At 49.8% G+C, this 20,792-nt stretch overlaps 1 protein-coding gene across 1 annotated transcript; it reads left to right on the top strand.

The window, feature by feature from the left end:
* The first annotated feature begins 554 nt into the window (after positions 1-554).
* LOC132388998 (C-type lectin domain family 2 member B-like) lies at positions 555-15,311 on the top strand. Its single transcript, XM_059961413.1, has 5 exons — positions 555-683; positions 3,851-3,955; positions 9,311-9,453; positions 9,900-9,964; positions 11,079-15,311. Exons 1-5 carry the CDS (start codon positions 659-661, stop codon positions 11,266-11,268), a joined length of 528 nt encoding a protein of 175 aa, XP_059817396.1. The 5' UTR covers positions 555-658; the 3' UTR covers positions 11,269-15,311.
* Positions 15,312-20,792: the final 5,481 nt, after the last annotated feature.

Raw genomic sequence — 20,792 nt, 5'->3', positions numbered from 1 at the left:
TTGATCCTGTCCTCTCTCTCTACTCCCTTCCCTCCCCATTACCCTCGCTTAAATTATTTCCTCTCTCTCCCGCTCATTCGAGAACTCTTTGCCTCCATCGTCATTCTCTCCCCTTCACTCCTCACTTCCATGAACTCCTCTTCACCCTTCCCGCTCTCCCTCTCGTCCCCCTTCTCCTCTCCGTTCCTCACATTCCATTTCTTACTCTCTGTTTCCCCCGTTTGCTCGCCCTCTCTTTACTCCTTCTGTCTCTCAGTCCCTCACCAAGTCTCCCTATCTTCACGTTTGTCATCTCCATCTCTTACTTTCTCAGGTCACGCCTCAGACTCCCCCTTCACTTTCTCTCCAACCAGACAGCCCCCTGTTAGCCACTTCTCTCTCTCTCCCCCAAAACCAATCTCTCTCCCTCCCCCTATCTCCCGACTCTCACATTCATTGCCCCGCCACACTCGACTCACTCGATCACCCTCCCCAACATCTACAATCTCTCTCCTCCCCCTGGTCTATTTATCAGCCGCTCATCCGGTATTTGTTTGTGGCGTTCTGATCCTCTTATCAAGGCAGGCTTCCTCTGACAACGGCTACTTCCTCTCGCTGAGCTGAGAGACACAGAGGAACCTCGACAGGAGAACTGAGCGATTCTTCCATCAATGCCAAGATGGAATCACGGTCTCCATCCAGAGGTGTGTGGGGAGGAATGATGAAGGGAGGGAGCTCCATTACGTGTCTGATCACGGGTGCGTTTGATCGCACAAGAGGAGGGAGTTTCTATCTCTGTCTGAGTCCTGGAGTGTTTTACGGAACGGTGTGGAGGAAGATTTACTCTGTGTCGGACCACGAAAGTGTGCGATGGGACGGTGTGGAGGGAGATTCACTCTGTGCCTGACCCCGTGAGTGTGTGATAGCACAGTGTGTAAGGAGATTCACTCAGTGTCTGACACCGGGGGTGTGTGATGCGACGGTGTGGAGGGTGATTCACTCTGTGTCTGACCCCGGGATTGTGTGCTGGGGCGGTCTGGAGGAAGATTCACTCGGTGTCTGACCCCGGGTGTGTGTGATCAGACGGTGTGTAGGGAGATTCACTCTGTGTCTGACCACGGGAGTGTGTGATGGGACGGTGTGGAGGGAGATTCACTCTGTGTCTGACCCCGGGAGTGTGTGATGGGACGGCGTGGAGGCAGATTCACTCTGCGTATGACCTCGGGAGTTTGTGATGGGACGGTGTGGAGGGAGATTCCCTCTGTGTCTGACCCTGGGAGTTTTTGCTGGAACGGTGTGGAGGGAGATTCATTCTGTGTCTGACCACGGCGTCTGTGATGGGACGGTGTGGAGGGAGCTTCAGTCTGTGTCGGACCCCGGAAGTGTGTGATGGGACGGTGTGGAGGGAGATTCACTCTGTGTCTGACCCCGGGAGTGTGTGATGGGACGGTGTGGAGGGAGATTCCCTCCTTGTCTGACCCCGGGAGTGTGTGGTGCGACGGTGTGGAGGGAGATTCACTCTGTGTCTGACCCCGTGAGTGTGTGTTTGGACGGTATGGACCTGCGCCTCCTTTCCTCAGTACGCGTGACACTTTATTCTGCACTCTGTGATTGATTTGCCTTATTCTCCAATAAATTGACCTGTACCTGTGGATGTAACTGGGGCCTCTCCTGTCTGTGATGTATATAAATAATCCGGAGACCATGTAGATCAGTGGGTTAGTAGATTTGCAGATTGGCCGAAGGTATGTGGTGCTGTGGAAAATATTCCAGACCATAAGACAAAGGAGAAGAAGTCGGCCATTCGACCCATCGATTCTGCTCCGCCGTTTCATCATGAGCTGATCTAATCTCCCCTTTAGTCCCATTCCACGGCTTCTCACCATAACATTTGATGCCCTGACTACTCAGATACTTATCAAATTCTGCCTTAAATACACCCAATGACTTAGCCTCCACTGCCACCCGTGGCAACAATTTCAAGAGATTCACCACCCTCTGGCCAAAAAAATCGCAATCCTTGTTCTGAATGGGCGCCCTACAATTCTCAAGTCATGTCCTCTCGTAATAGACTCCTCCGCCATGGGAAACAACTTTGCCTCACCCACTCTGTCCATGCCTTTCAGTATTCGAAATGTTTCTATGAGGTCCCCCCTCATTCTTGTAAACTCCAAGGAGTACAGTCCAAGTGCGGTCAAACGTTCCTCATATGTTAACGCTCTCATTCCCAGAATCATTCTAGTGAATCTTCTATGATCGTTCTCCTATGTCAGCACACACTTTCTTAAATAAGGAGCCCAAACTGGGATATTCACTGGGATATGGATCAGTTACATATATGGGTTGGAGAAAGGGCAGATGAAGGTTAACCCAGTAAAACCGTAAGTTTTTGTATTTTGGTATGCCAAATGCGAACAGAAGTCACACTATTAAAGCCAACGCCCAGAGCAGTGGGATCTTGGGGCCCAGTGTCATTGCTCGTGGCTACACAGTTTGATAGGATGATTGAGATGTCGAATGCCATGGTTGCCTTTATTAGTCGGGGCGTTATGTCAGCAAGTCAGGAGGTTATGCGGCAACATTATAATGCTCAGACTGGGCTGTATCAGGCAGATTGTGTAGAGTTCCGGTCACCACATTATGGGAAAGATGTCGGGGCTTTGGAGAGCCTCCAGAGAGGGTCAACAGGACGTCGCCCGGATTCGATGACGTGTGTTACAACGAGAGGTCGGTCGGACCCGTGGGCTGTTTTCCCTGGAGCGGCGGAAGACGAGCGGAGATAGGACAGATTATCTGAGACACGGACAGATTAGACTGACAGAACCTTTTTTCCACCTAAATTAGAAATGCTAGTACCAGAGGGAATGTACTCGGGAAAACACTGTGGGTCTGTTTTGTGTTGAACTGCTTGCTCTGTCTTCTCTCTGTGACAATAATAAACCAATTTCCAAAGTTACCAGGCATAATGTCCTGAACACACAAAGCCTAGATTATCATCCCGGTTTTCTTCCGGGTTTTTCCACTTATCACTGACGTCCAACCAGCGGTCTCCGCCCTCTGTATTCTGTGGATTAGGATTCGAAATAGATAACTCACAGTGGATCCCTTGCATCGCAAACTTGTGAATGATTCTCCCATGAGAGGGATGTTGTCAAAGGCCCGTCAGAAGTCAACTCTTTACCACTCACTAACATGCCCTGTCGACCCAAGGTCACTTTGTAGGTCGACATTTAAGATTCCTGCCGTCACCTCTGTGCTGCCCCTTTACATTTGACTTGGCAAAGCTCAAAACCTCACACTTACCCGGGTTAACCTCTTTCTCCCTTTTCCCCAACCACATTTACAACTGATCGATATCCCAGTGAATTCGTGGGCGATCTTCCACACAGTCCACAATGTCACCAAACTTTGGGCGATTCGCAAGATTAAAACCCACCCAGCTCCATTTTCATCCTTGTCAATCCGATACATCAAAAATACCAGAGGGCCCGGGCAGGTCACTGCGGAACACGATTAGTCTCAGACCACGAGCGAGAATAAGTCCCGTGCGCCACATCCTCTGGCTAGTGTGGGCAGGCCAACTCAAAGTCAAAAGTTTAGTATTCAAAATTCATTTATCATCAAATCCTTACTCAAATATTTACCAATCTCTGAACAACTTACAACTAGGAAAAGTCAATCAGACATGAAACAGTCTTTGCCGAGTACAGGATTTGGGACTGTCAAATACGACGGCTGGAAAGTGGATGAGATTGAGAGAGGCGGGAGGGGGTGATCGTGGTGGAAGGAGAGAGCGCGGGTGGCGGGTGGAAGGGAATCCCACTGGGGAACACGGCTGAATTCACGCACACGCTGAATGGTCTCTCCACAGCTGCGCATGAGCAGGAGCCGAGACATAGACCGTGCCGTAAGATCTGCCTACTCTGCCTCGTTACGTCCGTCCTCGTCGCGATAGTTGCCGGGCTCTCGATCCATGGTGAGTCAAACAGGCTGCGCGTGGAGTCAGACAGGAACGAAACGGAGTGGATTCAGGTCACCACGTAAAATCTCACAGTGACGCCGAGACAACCCGCACTTTTGACACCAACACGCTCATCACCGTGACACGGATACACCCCTCACCAACATGCTGACTCCGACTCGCCAATCATCGTGACAGCAATAGCAGTGACACGTCCACGGACACGCAAGCCTCGTGTTACCGATGGGTTTCAGTGAGATTCCCACTTCACACTTCTGACATCCAGTGAGTCCAGGCCCAGAGCTATGTTCTTCATTAGACAATCCTGGATTCATTTTGGTGATTCGCCTTTGAATCATCTCCAATGTCAACACATCCATTCTTAGATTCTTAGGGGCCCACAGCTGCTCATAATACTCCTCCTGCGGCCTCATCAGGGCTTTATAAAGGCTCAATATGAGATCCTTGCTTTTGTACTCTAGTCCGCTCGAAATCAATGCAACCGTCTCATGTACCTTCCTCAGCACAAATTCAGCCAATATATTCACCTGTAGGGAATTCTGCACGAGGGCTCCAAAGCGCCTTTGTAGTGATCGCTCTGCTTAGAAAATAATCGACGCTTTTATTTCCGCTACAAAAGTACATCAACAGACATAGTATTCCATCTGAAAATTTGTGTCCAGTTTTCTCATCTATTTCAGTCCTCCTATGTCCTCCCCGCTTTCTCAACCCTATCTGCGCCTCCACCTATCTTCGTCGCGTCCGCATACTTGGCCACAAAGCCATCAATTCTTTCAACCATATTATTGACATATAATGTAGGAAGATGCGGTCGAAACTCAGACACATTAGAACACCCCTCGTCTTGAAGAAACATTAGTATTGATCCACGATTTCATTGATTTATTCTTCAGCTACCTCCTTCAGAACCCTGGATGCAGCACATCTATTCAAAATGAATTTTCAAGCTTCAGACCTCTCAGTTTCTGGAGCACATTCTCTACACTTATGGCACCGTTACTCACTTCTGCCCTCAGACTGTCTCGAATTTCCGGCATACTGCTGGCGCCTTCAGTAAATACTGAAGCAAAATATTTATACCGTTCTTTCACCATCTCCCTGTGTATATTACTATCTCCGCAGTATCATTTCCCAGTGATCCAATATCTATTCTCGGCTCTCTTTTACACGTTATATATCTGAAGAAACATTACTTCAGATCCTTGCTTTTGTACTCCGTTCCGCTCGAAATCAATGCTAACGTCTCATTTTCCTTCCTCACCACAGTGTCAATCAGCATATTCACTTTCAGGTAACACTACACGAGAATTCGCAAGCGCTTATGTAGTTTGCTCTTCGTTTATAAAATAATGCACGTTTTTTTCCCGGCACAGCAGACATTGTATTCCATCTGAAAATTCTCGGCCAGTCTTCTCGTCTATGCAGGTGCCACTTTGACCACTCCACTTTCTCCACACTACCCGCGCCTCCATCTGTCTTCGTGTCGTCCGCATACTCGGACGCGAAGCCATCAATTCCTTCATCCATATTATTGACATATAATGCAAAAATAAGCGGTCCCAAATCAGACACGTTGGAACATTTAGAGTTACCAGCCGACAACCAGAAGGGTCTCCCTTTTTTCCCACACTTTGCGTCCTGCCAATCCGCCACTGTTCCACCCATTCTAGCGCCTTTCCTGTAATAACCTAGGCGTTTAACTTGTTATTAAACCTCATGTGTGGCAACATGTCGGACAATGGAATTCTGAAAATCCAAGTACACAATATCCTCCGAGTCTTCCTGCTTATTCAGAGCCCGATTTCTTCAGAGTATTTCAACGTATTGATCTTGAGAGATTTTCCTTTAAGGAAACTATGCTGACCTTGCCCTATTTTTGCATGTGCCTCCAACCCGAAACCACGCACTCAATAATCTACTGCAATATCTTGCCAGACACAGAGATCAGAATAAGAGTCCAGCGATTTCCTTTCCTCTGCCTCTCTCCGTTGTTGAAGGGGGAGTGACACCTGCAATTTCCGAGTTTCCGGAACCAGGACAGAATCCAATTCTTCTTGAAGTGGCATTAGAAATGATCCAAGATCTCTTCAGCCACATCCATCAGAAAACTGGGTGTAGAACATCTATTCAAAATGACTATCTAACTTCATACCTCTCAGCTTCTCAAGCACCTTCTCTATATTTCTGGCACCGTCAATCACTTCTGCATCCAGACAGTCTGGAACCTCAAGCATACAGCTGGCGTCTTTTACAGGAAATACTGAAGAAATACATAGTCAGTTCCTTCGTCATCTCCCTGTCCCCCATTACTATCTCCCGAGTATAATTTTCCTGTGATCCAAAAGCTAATCTCGTCTCTCGCTTACACTTTATATATCGGAATTAACCTTTTCAGTTGCGTGATGTGATGCACAAAGATTCAGGAGCTGAGATCCTGTGTTATCTTTTTTTTCCAATGATTTGATTTCATGTTTTATTTTAGGAACAAAGCCAAGCCGCTCTCCTGGCTTACGTGATTATCTTTTCCGTGCAATGCTCTAATCAATATAGAAGAATAAAACAACAACAATGACGATTAATAATAATAATAATAATAATAATAATAATAATAATAATAATAATAATAATAATAATAATAATAATAATAATAATAATAATAATAATAATAATAATAATCAAACGAATAAATAAATAAATTTCAGTATACGCATATTGAATAGATTAAAAATCGTGCAAATCAGAAATACTATATCTTGACATGTGAGGTAGTGTCCAAGGCTTCAGTATCCATTTAGAATTCGGACGGCGGAGGGGAAGAAGCTGTTCCGGAACCACTGAGTGTGTGCATTCAGGCTCCTGTTCCTCCTTCCTGATGGTAAGAGTGAGATGAGGTCATACCTGGGTGCTGGAGGTCCTTATTAATGGACGCTGCCTTCCTGGGAAACTGCTCACTAGTATTGTCCCGTGTACTTTGCAGGCGGACAAGATTTAGAAGCATTTGCAGTTTCTTTCGGTCCTGTGCCAGACAGTGATGCAGCCTGTCAGAATGCTCTCCACGGTACAACTACAGAAGTGTTTAAGTGCATTTGCTGACCCGTCGAATGTCTTCAAACTTGTAATAAAATTTAGCCGTTGTCTTGCCTTCTTTATAACTACAACTTCACGTTGGGACCAGGTTAGATCCTTAGAGATCTTGACACCCAGGAACTCGAAGCAGCTCACTCTCTCCAGTTCTGATCCCTCTATGAAGTTTGGAATGTTTCCTTCGTCTTACCCTTCCTGAAATCCAGAATGAGCTCTTTCGTCTTACTGACGGTGAGTGACAGGCTGTTGTCTACTTGCCAGAAGTCTGTCTGATCAGCAGAATTATCTGAAACTGGAATCTGATGTTCTGTGACGATAGTTGTCTTCTCAAAGAAGGTGAAAGCATCACAATGAAGCAGGGAGAGTCAGCAAATACTTTGCCAGCTGATCCGTGCTGAGCCAGTAAGAGATTTAAAATGTGCATGGAGCCCGATTCGACTTGTCGGCGGCCCTCAGTCATCACAGGCAGTCGCTTGTTTTGAGGACAGCCAGCAAGAGGTTTAAAAAGTGGGCGGTCCCTTTGGGAATTCTTTGCAGTCTTCCGTCATTGTGATTTATTACTAGACTGGTATATGGTGGAATTTAAGGTGGTGGGTGGTTATATGGGAGGCAGGGTTTGAGGGTCGGCACAACGTTGTGGGCCGAAGGATCTGTAATGTGCTGTACTATTCTATGTTCAATGTTCTATGTGCTATGATTAGGCAATTTGCGATGGCTAACAAAGAGTAGATAGATTTAACCGGGGCGGCCGTTATGTGAGAGGGCCAGTGTGAGAGTGCAGGACAATCCCTGTGTCATTAATAATCCAGCTGATAAAGAGATCTAGACTTCGGCCCCTGCAACAACGCTACAGGCACCGACACACCTCGCAGCGTGACACTTACACATACTTCACCGTGACACCAACATGTCCTTCACCATCACACCAGAGTGACGAGAGTCACCTCTCACCTTGACACTGACACATCCCTCACAGGAACACTGAAACAGCCTTTACCGTGACACCTACACGCTCCTCTCCATGGCACGTACACGCTCCTCAGTGTGGTATCGTCGCGTCCCTGACAACGAAATGGCCATAACCCTCAACGTGATACCGACACTCCCCTCACTGTTGACCGACTCGCGAATCAACGTGACACAGACACACACTTCACCATCTCGCTCAGTGTTACAGATCCGTCAGTCTCTGCTCGCCTCCGATCAAAAGTACCTGAGACTTTGGGAGCAACATCAGGAGATGAACAGGACCCAGCGCCAATGTCGACTGCAAATCCACGAGCCGAACTCAACCCTTGAATCGATAACATCAGAGAATTCACGCCTGGATCTCTCCCAGACCACCTGCCTGAAAAACATTTCCGTCCTAAACAACAACGTCTCAATCCGCGAAAACAAGTTCAATCACCTCGAACTGAAGTGTAAAGCTCTCAACGAAGCCAAGGATCAAATCTGACAACTGCTGACCAGCAGAAAAGGTGTGATAACATCCGCCATTCTGCCGCTCCAAATCACGGCAGAGGGAGAGGAATCTACATCCTGTGGCTGATCTCGGGAATGTGCAATGGGAAGGTGTGCTTGCAGTGATGCCGTATGTGTGTTATGGGACGGTGTGGGTGGAACGACCTACCCCGAGAGTGTGTGATCAGACGGTGTGGCGAGAGCGGCACCTAGTGTCTGTACCCCGGAGTGCATGATGCAGCGCCACAGAGGCAGCTTCTCTCAGTGCCAGGCATTGGTGAACAGGGAGCGTCAATCTGCGTTTGACACCGGGTGTTTCTGATAGAAGCTGCGCTCTCTGTGTGATCCCGAGAATGTGTGACCTGACAGTGTAGATAGAGACTCGGTCTGTGTCTGACACGAGAGACTGTAATGAAACGGTGTGGAGGGAACTTCAGTCTGTGTGACCCCGGGAGTCTGAGATGGGACACGATGCAGTGTGCTTTTCTCTGTATGACCGCGGAAGCTTGTGACGGGACGGTGACGAGGCAGTTTCACTCTGTCTAACCACGGAAGTGTGTGATGGGACGGCGCACTCTGTGGCTGACACCAGTGTGCGTGATAGGATGGTGTGCAGTAAATGTTGCACTGTGTCTGCCCATCTGAGTGTGTCAAGGGATGGTATGGAGAGAGATTTACTCAGTGTAGGACCACGGGTTTGTGTGCTGGGACTGTGTGGAGTGATCCTCCTTCTGTTACTGACTCTCAGCGAGCGTAATGGACAATGCGGAAGGTTATTCATTGTTCCTTATTCCTGATTTGCAGAGAAAGCGTGTTCCCAGGACTGGATCGGAAATGCAGGCCTGTGTTATTTCATATCCACGTTTGAAAGTTCTTACGAGCTGGCGAAGCAACTTTGTTCTATCCCTGAATCAAAGCTTCTTGAAATAAGTTCAAACGAGGAAGAGGTATGTGTCAGATAGACAGAAGATATATCCACACCTTCCCATCACACATTCCAATGGAGATACAGAGTGAAGCTCCCTACGCTCCGTCCCATCACACACTTCCGGGGTCAGACACAGAGTGAATCTCCCTCCACACTGTCCAATCGGACACTCCTGGGGTCAGACAGAGAGTGAATCTCCCTCCACACCGTCCCATCAGACATTCCAATGTAGACACAGAGTGAAGCTCCCTACACTCCGTCCCATCACACACTCCCGAGGTCAGACACAGAGTGAATCTCCTCCACAACGTCCCATCACACACTCCCGGAGTCAGACAACTATCGTTGTGAAGCTCCCTCTAACCTGTCCCATCATACATTTCTAGTGTAGACACATAGTGAACCTCTCTGCACACCGTCCAATCATAAATTTCAATCATTAATTATAGCAATTTAATTTCACAGGATTTTGTTGACAGCGCTGTCCGCGGCGAAGACAGTTCATACTGGATTGGAACATGCAAAACGGGGTGAGATTTGGGGTCACGCCGGTTTTATAGAGAGATTGGGCAGTGGGAATAATTTTGAGAACTGACACATGTCTGCGGCGGAAGTGTGGCACGTGGAGCTTTTGGGGGCTGCCACAACTCACTGGTGAGTGCTGGGTCATTGAGGATATTTTCAGGACAGCAACGGGTCAATGGGGAGAGTGTAAGACAGTAGGAGTATTCTGTGGCCTGGCATTTCCTGTTGGAAGAGACTGGGCAGTGCGATTAATATGTTGACCGACGCAGTCTGTGTGAACAAAGTGGAAAGGGGGGGGGGTGGTATTTTGGGAACTGAAATAGGTCTGTGGGGAGAGAATGCGTCGGTGGGAGTAATTGTGGTGGGACACTCTGGACAGGGTGTGGGGTATTGAGGTTAATTTTGGACTGACACGGGTCTGTGGGGTGCGATTAGGCAATGCGATTAGTTTGTGACCGACACGGGCTCTTGGTGGAGAGCGGACAGTTGGTTTAATCTGTGGGCTGACATTGACTGTGGGAAGAGACTGGCAAGCGGGAGTGTTTTGGTGATTGACAAAGGTCTGTAGGGGGCAAGTTGGACAGTGCGATTATACTGGGGACTCGCAAGGAGCTGATGGGTAAGAGTGGGAAGTGCAAGCATTTCGGGGTCAGACACGCGGCCTTGGGAGTGAGAGAGAGTGTCAGTGGGAGTATTTTGAGGAATGCGACAGGACTGTGGTGAGAGTGGCGCAGCAGGTTAAGTTTGCGGACTGACACGGTTCCGTAGGGAGAGGCTGCGGCTCTGGGAGTAATTTCAGGAGTGACAGGGCACTGAGGGGAGAAGATGTGATCGTCGAGTTATTTTGGGTTATTCTGGGGTTATTTTGACACTGTGCGTAGACCGTTGGGCAAGGGTTTATTCGGGGACTGACAGGGCTGCGGTGAATGGGTTAGTGAGAGCATTTTGGAAAATGGAAAAGATATGTATGGAGAGAGAGAAGGTCAGTGGGAGTATTTTGGAGACTGACACCGGTCGGTGAGGAGAGATTGAGTCAGTGGGAGTATTTTCGGGACAATCACAGGACAGCCTGCTAGAGTTGTGTTCTCCCTTTTGAAACTCTTTACCCTTCCTTAATAGGAAAGTGGCCTCTAACGTCGTGTACAAGGTGAACTCTGGAAAGTTCGAATGCGGTGAATGTAAATCCGGTTGGATTGGCAGTTGCAAAAATGATCAGCACCGTTTCATTTGTGAGAAGCCCGCAGCTTTGTGCCCGGATATTCCAGAAAAGATCCGGGATCTCTGTCAAAATCCCGTGGAGCGTACTTAAATCAAGTGGCATCATTCTCTTACCCCTATTCCAGCTCTCTCCCCGAGTCTGACAACCCCATCCGCTCTGCCCCTCGCCCCTACCCCATTCTCCTCTCTCTACCTATGGCACTCTTACTCGGCATCTCGCTTGTGGATCAGAACTGAGGGGATGATGAGTCTCAACGCCGGACTGTTGTCAGCCAACAGCAGCCTAACATTGGTGATGTAATGTCCAGCGAGAGTTCGTCACATTACAGCGGTCACGACTTTACTAAAGAGGGTGTCGACACAGGATAGGAGGGGCTTCTCAAAGCAGCCAGTCACAGTATCTGTGAGCGTCACTGGGCTGTTGTAGTTGAGGCAGGTCACCCTGCTCTTCTCGGGCACTTAATCCCAGTAGGTGTGAGTGTCACTGGGCGATTGTTGTTGAGGCAGGTCACCCTACTCTTCTCGGTCTCTGGTGTGATAGTCGCCCTATGGAAGCAGGTGGGATATTCCGACTGCAGCAGCAAGAGATTGTGGATGTCCTCGGACACTGCAGCCTCCGCTGCAGTCGCTCTCCTCTGCATCACCTTATCAATTATCCAAGCCCCTCCCATTCTCCCTGTCTCCATCAACCCCTTCATCACCTACACCCCTCCACTTCTCCGTCCGTCCCTCCCTCTCCGATGCCCTTTCTGCGATAGTCGCATCATCCCCTACAGAAACGTGCTCTGTCACCTCCCCCCTCCCCACCCTCCATATCAAACGGCTCCCTGCTTGTGTTCAAAGCGAATTGAGGGGACAATGCGTATCAATCCCAGGATCATTCCCGCGAGCTTCATTTCAATCCTTTCCAATGCAAGCACACCTGGCCGGTTTACATAAGGGACCAGAACGTAAAACTCGCCAGTGTTTTACAACACCCAAACTTCGCTTTTTTATTGAAATCATCTTGTTATGAAAGCTTCCTCGCCACCGACTCCACCTTTGAATTAACATTTAGGGAACGGTGTACGACGTCACCCGCGTCCCTATGCGCCTCAGTTTATTTTTTTTAAATTTTCTCTCCACTTAGAAAATAGTGTACGCCTTTATTTCTTCGACCAAATTGCGTGGCCATACACATCCCGCCACGGTAATCCACCCGAGGCTTCTTTGTCCATTCGCTCAATCTCTCTGAACCCTTCTGTAGCCTCCCTGCTTCCTCAGTACCACCTGTAGATCGGTGACGTCACTGCCGGTCTGCACTGACTGAGGTTTCCCGATGAGGATGTCCATCATCCAGTTACCCAGGGAGGTTCACTGGCCCAGGATCTGGAGCTTGTAGATCAGAACAGAGGAAATGTTTATGCTGAACGCCAACAGCAACCTGACGGTGGTTTTGTAATATCCCTCCTCATTCCCTGCAGAAGCGCTGCTCCGTCACCCCCCTCCCCTCAAACACCCTCCTGCATGTAATCACATGTATTGTCTGTATTGTCTATTGTCTATCCTATTGTCTATTGTCTATTGGGAATCAAGGGATATGGGGACAAGGCAGGGACTGGGTATTGATAGTGAATGATCAGCCATGATCACAGAATGTCGGTGCAGACTCGAGGGGCCGAATAGTCTACTTCTGCACCTATTGTCTATTGTCTATTGTCTATTGTAATTGCGGGAATAATGGGGTATTGATCTCTCCGTTCTGAGCGTTTCTAGCCTTTCAGGCTGGTTGTGTGGTTTCTCATCACCTCCTCCCAGTGGCTGCAAACTCAACACTTCTTCACTGCCCTCCCCCTCCTCCCATTCTCCTATTCCCTCTGCTCTAAATCCGGTGGGTCACAAATAACTGTCTCTGAGACAAACGCAGAATTCGGTTAGGCGGGATCGCCGTCTTCCTGGTGATCGGTGAGAGAGGAGACAGGGAGCTTCGCCTTGTTTCTTGACGACGTCAGTGTGTTATGGGACAATACGGATGAAGCTTCACTCTGTATGAACAAACTAATCAAGAAATAATGGTGCAGTGTTCCCTGAAGGTGGAATCTCATGTGGATACGGTGGCGAAGAAAGCTTTTGGTATGCTGGCCTTTATAAATCAGAACATTGAGTATAGGAGATGGGATGTAATGTTAACATTGTACAAGGCATTCGTGAGGCCAAATTTGGAGTATTGTGTACATTTCTGATCACCGAAGAATAGGTAGGATGTCAACAAAATAGAGAGAATGCAGATGAGATTTACTAGAATGTTACCTGGGTTTCAGCACCTAAGTTACAGAGGAATATTGAGCAAGTTAGGTATTTTTTGTTTGTCGCGTAGAAGGGTGACGGGGGAGTTGATAGAGGTATTTAAAATTATGATACAGATAGATAGCGTTGGACTGGATAGGCTTTTTTCTATTAGAGAAGTGGAGATTCAGGCAAGTGGACTTGAGTTGAGAGTTAAGGGGCAAAAGTTTAGGAGTAACTCGAGGGGGGACTTCTTTACCCAGAGAGTGGCAGCTGTGCGGAACGAGCTTCAGGTAGAAGTGGTAGAGCCAGATTGGATATTGTCATTAAAAAAAGAATAGGTATATGGACAGGAAAGGAATGGAGGGTTATGGGCTGAGTGCAGGTCGGTGGGACTAGGCGAGAGTAAGCGTTCGGCACAGACAAGAGGAGCCGAGTTGGCCTGTTTCCGTGCTGTAATTATTATATCATTATATGGTTGTACGTGTCGGACCCCCGATCGGGAGTGTTTGGACAGAGCTGAGTTTCTGTGTCTCTCTCCTTCTCCTTCCCTCCCTCTCATCCTCTCAATATAACCTCCATCATCCCACCTGCCTTCACTCTACCCCTCCATCCTATCCAAATATCCCTTCTCCTTTCCCCTTGCACCTGACTTGCAATGGAGAATGTGACCGATCTCGACTGCGATGATAAAAATAATGACGGGAATGTCCGGCCATTTCACCTCCTGTCCAGTGGGCAGCGCCGTTCAGAACTGCCGGTCGGTTTGTTATCAGATGTCCGTCAGTTGCGACTCGAGTGCGGGCGGGAGAGATTGGGAAAAAGAGGAAAGATGAGTGTGAGGGTGGTGGAGAAAGGGAGAGGGAAGAGAGAAACAGAGCGCTGTGTGAGAAGGACAGTGAGATCGAAAGGCATAGGGAGAGAGTGGCTGGAGCTGGGGAGGGAGCAGAAGAGAGGAGCGAAATTGAAGCAGGTTAGGGGAACTCATGCAGGAAAGAGAGGGGATAGTGAGGGGGAGGCAGTGTGCCATACAGAGAGAAAGAAACGTGTAGACCGAGGGAAATTGACTGGGATTGCGACGGAAGTCAGAGAGATAGAGAGAGAAGGACAGGAAAGGGAGGAGGAGAGAGGGGAAAGGACTGGGAGCGAAACGGGAGGAAGTTTGGGAGAGCAAGAGTGATGGGCAGAGAGAGAGAGAGAAGGTGAGAATGGTGATCTGGGCAGAGATAGGGGTTCACTGACCAAAAAGAGGATAGAGTGTTGCAGGTGAGTGGAAGGTGGGGAAAGAGAAGCGCGAGCGTGTTGGTGATGGAGTAAAGAGAGAGGTAAATATGCGTACAGATTAGAAGGGAGTAACAAACAATGATGAGCTTATGATCAATGACCTTATGGGTACCATATGTTGGCTGCTGTCCAGCCAAAAAGGGAACCTTACCCAGCAACAAGTGATTTCCCAGACATTGTTCCCTAATAACGTTAGTCAGTTGTCCATATAAAGAAATATCTTGTCGCACAAAGCATTTTTGAGGTATAACATAACTAAATAGGGGAAGGACAGCGCAGGGGGTTGGTAAAAATTTGGAGAGTAGGGGGAGGTGTCAACATAAGGAAATGAGATTATATCCAAGCTCACCTTGGCTGAAATAATTATAACGAACCAATAATGATTTTAAAACTAATTGCATCTTAGCATGTGATTGAAACTATTCTAAGACTGTATTAACTCGCGTAATTATAATATTCCCTGCTATGATCAACGTTATAAATTATGTGGAATTGTGTGCGAGGGGAGGGAAGTGTACTGACTGTCTCTTTGGGAGATCAGTCTGTAACTCCCACCACCCCCCCCCACCCCGCCATGAATAAAGAGTGAAGTTTGTTGAAGTATCGCTTGTTTTCCGGTTTTATTGAATTCGTGGTACCTCGGGTCGATCCGCCTTTGACACTGGGAGAGAGAAAAAGTACGAGAGAGAGTCTGATGTTGGCGAGAGAGGGAGTTGGGATGGAGAGGGGAAAGATAGAGAGGGTCGAAGAGAGAGCGAGTGGGGGAGAGAGTGTCACGGTGGAAGGGGGAGGTGACGGGGAGATAGGGTATGGAGGGTTTGGAAGGGAAAGGGATAGAGAGGGCGAGGCCAGTGGGCAGGGAAAGAGGACGAGACGGAGGGAAGAAGGAGCATGAAGATGGAGAGTGGAGTAAGAGGGAGATTGATGGGATAGGGGAGGGAGTGGAAGGCTGCGTAGGAAAAGAGCGTGAGGAGGTAAAGCGAGAGGAGCGGGAGACAGCGAGGGTGGAGGGAGAGCTGGAAGAGACGGGGTGGTGTAGTGAATAGTTGAGGGATGGGGAGAGGAATCCACTCTTGCCGTCCCTTTGCCGTGCGCCGTCTCTTGTCGGGATGTTCCTGACCGGATTTCCCGAGCCTTCTTAAAGAGGCAGAGACGCAGCTGCAGAGAAGTATAGGGTGACGGGGCAGAAATCCCCCAATTGATAGCCAGACCGACACCCTTCCCACCTCCTATGATCCCGTCCTCACCACTCAACTCCGTCTATCACTCCCGCTTTTGCAGAGACTCACTCTCCTTCTGAGCGAGGGGCCCTCGATACGGGGGAAGATAGTGTCTCGCCTGTGTTGTCAAGCCCCACATCCACCCTCGGGGGAGCAGGAAGGGAGGGTGAAGTACAGAGAAGAAATGCGCGAGAGATGATGTTGGAGAGTGGAGAAGCGGATAGTGAGACGGAGGGGAGGAGGTACGGTAGTGATTCTGGGAGGTGGAGAGAGAGGCCGAATGGTTGGGGAAGTAGAGAAGCAGGGGGAGTAGGATAAGAACCGAGGAAGATAGTGGGGGAGAGAACGCGAAGGCGGCAGATAGAGAGAGAGATGAGTCATGGTGGCATGAAGGGGACTAATGCAAAGTTTGGGAAAGGAGGGGATGAACGAGCTTTTGGGAGCTGGAAGAGAGAGAAGAGGAGGTGAAGATCAGTGACAGTGAGCGAGTGGGAGGGAGGAACAGTGTCAGGTGTTCGCTGACGTCACGCCACCTCCGTCAATCCTCCCCGCATCTCCCGGATCGCATGACGCCGAAGGCTCCATTGGGCCGGAGGGAGAGCCCCCTACCGGCCGGGCATGGCATGAGCTTGCATTCTTCTCCTTCTCCACCTCCTCTTAGCCACTCGCCCTTTTCTCCCCCTCCAAACTCGTTTTTCTCCGCTCTGACCACTCAGCGACCTCACTGGTGTTCCCTCCTTCAGATCCACCGACCTGCGTGAAAGGCAAGGGATCCAGCAGAGGGACGGTAGAAGCTGCACTCTGGTCTGCCCTGGGGGTTTGTGATGGGAGAGAGAAGTGAACCCTGTGTCTGACCCTGAGGGTTTGTGATGGGAGAGGGAAGTGAACCATGTGTCTGTCCCGGGGGTTTGTGATGGGAGAGTGCGGAGGAGAGGGAAGTTAACCCTGTGTCTGACTCTGGGGGTTTGTGCTGGGAGTGTGCGGAGAAGAGGGAAGTTAACTCTGTGTCTGACTCTGGGGGTTTGTGATGGACAGTGCGGAGGAGAGGGAAGTTAACTCCTTACCTGACCCTGGGAGTTAGTGTTGGACAGTGCGGAGGAGAGGGAAGTTTGTGTCTGACCCTGGGGGTTTGTGATGGACAGTGCGGAGGAGAGGGAAGTTAACTCTGTGTCTGACTTCGGCAGCGTGTGAAGGGATATGGCGGAGAGAGCTTCAGTCTGTTTCTGATACTCAGTGTTTCTCTTCCAGCTGAACCTAATATATTGAGTGGATTCTCTCTGAGCCTCTTCTCTCGTTTTCTCTCTCTTCAACTCCATCCTCTTACCCCTCTACTCGTTCGCCGCTTCTCAACCACTCTCCCCTCCCTCGTCCTCTCTCCGTTTTGTTCCTCATTTCACCCTCTCATTTCCCCTCTCTCCATTCTCGCCCCGTCACTGCCCCTTCCCTCTCTTTCCAGCCTTCAACCTCTCGCTCTTATCTCCCTCTTCCCTGCCACTGACGCTACCTGCTCCATTTCTCTGACTCTTTCGCCCTGTCTGCACTCTCTCTCATATTGTCTCCCTCCTTCACCCTCTCTATCCTCCAACTCGCTGTAACTCCCTCTCCCCTCTCGCTCGCTCATTCACTCTGTTCCCTGCTCATCTCTCAACCTCTCTATTCCATCCCCATTCTCTCTTCCCTCTCTTTTTGCCCACTTTCTCAATCCTCTCCCCTCTGGCACAGTTCCCCGGTCTCCCACTCTCGCTCTCCTCTTTGCACACTTCTCCTCTCTATCGCTCGCTTGGTCTCTGCCACCCTCTCTGTCTCCCTCGATCACACATGTTTTAACCGCCACATCGATCCTTTTGCTCTCTCAGCCCTTCTGTCTTCCCTCACCCCTGTTGCTGCCTCCCATCCCACTCACCCCCTACTTTACCTCTGCTTTCCGTACTCTATCTTCCCCTGTCACGATCTACCCCATTCTCTTGCTTTGTCTCCCAGACGGTCTCACATCCATCTACTCATAGCTGATGATTGGGAAGGGCGAAGACCCCCATTTGCTTCTTTCTCTATCGTTTACGTTCCTTGTCCCTCATCCCTCCCCTTTCCTGCTTTCCTCTTTCCAACCTCTCTCTCCCCTCTATATCCCTCTCCGATTGCTCTCATTCTTTCTCTCTCCGTCTCTCTTCCACCCATTCTCCTGCCCCCCCCCACTTTCTCCCTTTCTCGCCCAATCAACTCCTCCACCATTTCTCTAACTTTCCACCCCGTCCCATCCGGTGTCCCTATCTCCATCACTTTAACTTTCCTTTCTCTCGGACCTCACTCCCAACACTACCTCTTCTCTCATTCCTTTACCCACTCAGTCCATGGCCACACAGTTCCCTCTCTGGCTGCCGACCCCCAATCTCCGCATTCACTCCCTTCAGCTATTTCTCCCCTCTCTCGTTATTCTAATCTCAGTCGACCACCGTCTCGCACAGACTCAACCCACCCGCACTTGCTGCTCCCCACCCCCTGCTATCGGTTCGTCTCTTTACCAGCTGTTCATCTGCTGCTTGTTGGTGTCGATCTGACTCCCTTGTCAAAACGGGCTTCCTCTGACAACGGTGACTTCCCCTTCTGAGCTCAGAGAGGCAGTGAATCCTCACAGGATGGACGCCAGAGAGACTTACATGAACGTGAAATTCGCAGACCCGTACCCACTGTCTCCTTCTCCAGGTGAGTAGGGCAGGGAGACGAAGGGAGGGAGCTTAAATCTGTGCTTGCCCACAAGGGCTGAGATGGGAGAGTGTGGAAGGAGCTTCCCTCTACGTCTGGCCATCCGAGGGGGAGGGGCGCTGCTGTGATGCAACTACGCAAAGGCAGATTTTCTCTGTGTCTGACCACGGGAGTTTGTGATGGGTCGGTGGGAAAGGAGATTCAAACTGTGTTTGACCCCGAGAGAGTGTGAAGGGACGATGTGAAGGGAGATTCGTTCTGTGTCTGACCCCGGGAGTGTGTGATGGGATTGTGTGGAGGGAGATTAATTATGTGTCTGACCCCGGGAGTGTGTGATGGGTCGGTGGGGAGGAAGATTCAAACTGTGTTTGACCCCGGGAGTGTGTGATGGGACGATGTGAAGGGAGATCCATTCTGTGTCTGACCCCGGGAGTGTGTGATGGGACGGTGTTGAGGGAGATTCTGGCCTAGGAATGTGCGACGGGACGCTGCAGAGGGAAGATCACTGTGTCAGACCTCAGCAGTCATACCCTCTGTATGACCCTGGCGCGGTGTGGAGGGAAAAATTGATACTGGGAGTGTGTGATGTGACGGTGTTGCGGGAGCCTGAGGCAGCATCTGATACTCACTGTTTTTTCCCAGCATAACCCAATGTATCGTACCTGGAATTTAATGTCAAAAGCCTCCCTGAGCCCGTTATCTCGCTTTATCTTTCACCCACTCTATCCTTCTCTTTCCCTGTTCCTTTGCCCCTTTCTCATCGACTCTCCCCTCCATCGTCCTCTGTCCGCTTTGTTCCTCATCTCACATTCTAGTTCACCTCTCTCGCTTTCTCCCCATCACTGCCCCTTCTCCCTCTCTCCCACTTTCAACCTGTGTCCCACCTCCCCCTCCTCTGCCACTGACGCTGTGTTCCATTTTCCATGTGCCTCTTTCCCCCGTCTCCTCTCCCTCTCCCAGATTCCCCCTCTTTCCACCCACTCTCTGTCCCTCCCTCTCCACTCTCACTCGCTCGTTTTCGTCCCTCTCTACCCATCTCCAACCGCCCTATCCTGATCCCCACTCTCTTCCCTCTCATTATGCCCACTGTCACAATCCTCTCCCCTCTGTCACATTCCCGACTCTCCTATTCCTGCTTTCCCCACCCCTTTGCACACTTTACTCTCTATCGCTTCCTGGGTCTCTTCCACATTCTCTCTCCCAATTCGATCACGCGTGTGTCAACCAGCCCATCGCTCCTTTTACCCTCGCTCACTCCCTGTCTTTCACCCCTCTTGCTGCCTCTCACCCACTCACTCCCTGTGTTACCTCTTCTTTCCGTAATATCTCTTCCATTCTCTCTCTGTCCCCCATTCACTCATACTGTCTCACATTCTCTCGCTTTATCTCATAGACTGAACTCCGCCTTCTCAGAGCTGAACATTTGGAAAGTCGAGCCCCCCATTTGTGTCTCCCTGTACGTTGTCAATCCTTTTTCCCTCTCTCCGCTCCCTCATTCCTTCTCTCTCCCTTTCTTCCACGCATTCACATGTCCCCTCTTTTCTCCCTCTCTCTCGCAACCATCTCTCTCTCTATTCTGCAGCCCTCAACCCCGTCCAATCCGGTTCAACCATCTCCATCACTCTTACTTTCGCTCCTCTCCCACCTCACTCCCAACACTCCCTCTTCTCTCATTCCTTTACCCACACAGATCCCGACCACACAGTTCCTTCTCTCACTGCCGACCCACAATCTCCTCACTCTCTCCCTCCACCATATCTCCCTTCTCTCGCTTTTCTTATCTCAGTCGATCATCCTCTACAACACCCTCATACCCTCCCGACTCACACTTGCCGACTCCCCCACCTCTGCGCTCGGTTCTTCTCCTTACCAGCTGTTCATCTGCTGCTTGGTGGTGTCGATCTGACTCTCTTGTCAGAATGGGCTTCCTCTGACAACGGTAACTGCCCCTTCTGAGCTCAGAGAGGTAGAGGAACCTCGACAGGATGGACGCCAGAGAGGCTTACAAGAAGATCACTGTTTCCGATCCCGGCATTCAGAACCTGTGTATGACCCTGGCCCGGTGTGGAGGGAACTTCACTGTGTGTGTGATACCGGGAGTGTGCGATGGAGCGGTGTGAAGGGAACTTCACCGCGTGTGTGATAC

The sequence above is a fragment of the Hypanus sabinus genome, unplaced genomic scaffold, assembly GCF_030144855.1.
Source record: "Hypanus sabinus isolate sHypSab1 unplaced genomic scaffold, sHypSab1.hap1 scaffold_457, whole genome shotgun sequence".
Taxonomy (NCBI): domain Eukaryota; kingdom Metazoa; phylum Chordata; class Chondrichthyes; order Myliobatiformes; family Dasyatidae; genus Hypanus; species Hypanus sabinus.
This window is presented reverse-complemented; position numbering and strand designations above follow the sequence as displayed.

Excerpts from the sequence above, each read along its gene's own strand:
- LOC132388998 (XM_059961413.1), top strand. The coding sequence starts at position 659 with ATGGAATCACGGTCTCCATCCAGAG. Across the intron at positions 684-3,850 it reads ATCACGGTCTCCATCCAGAG|CTGCGCATGAGCAGGAGCCG; the intron begins GTGTGTGGGGAG and ends GTCTCTCCACAG. Across the intron at positions 3,956-9,310 it reads TGCCGGGCTCTCGATCCATG|AGAAAGCGTGTTCCCAGGAC; the intron begins GTGAGTCAAACA and ends CCTGATTTGCAG.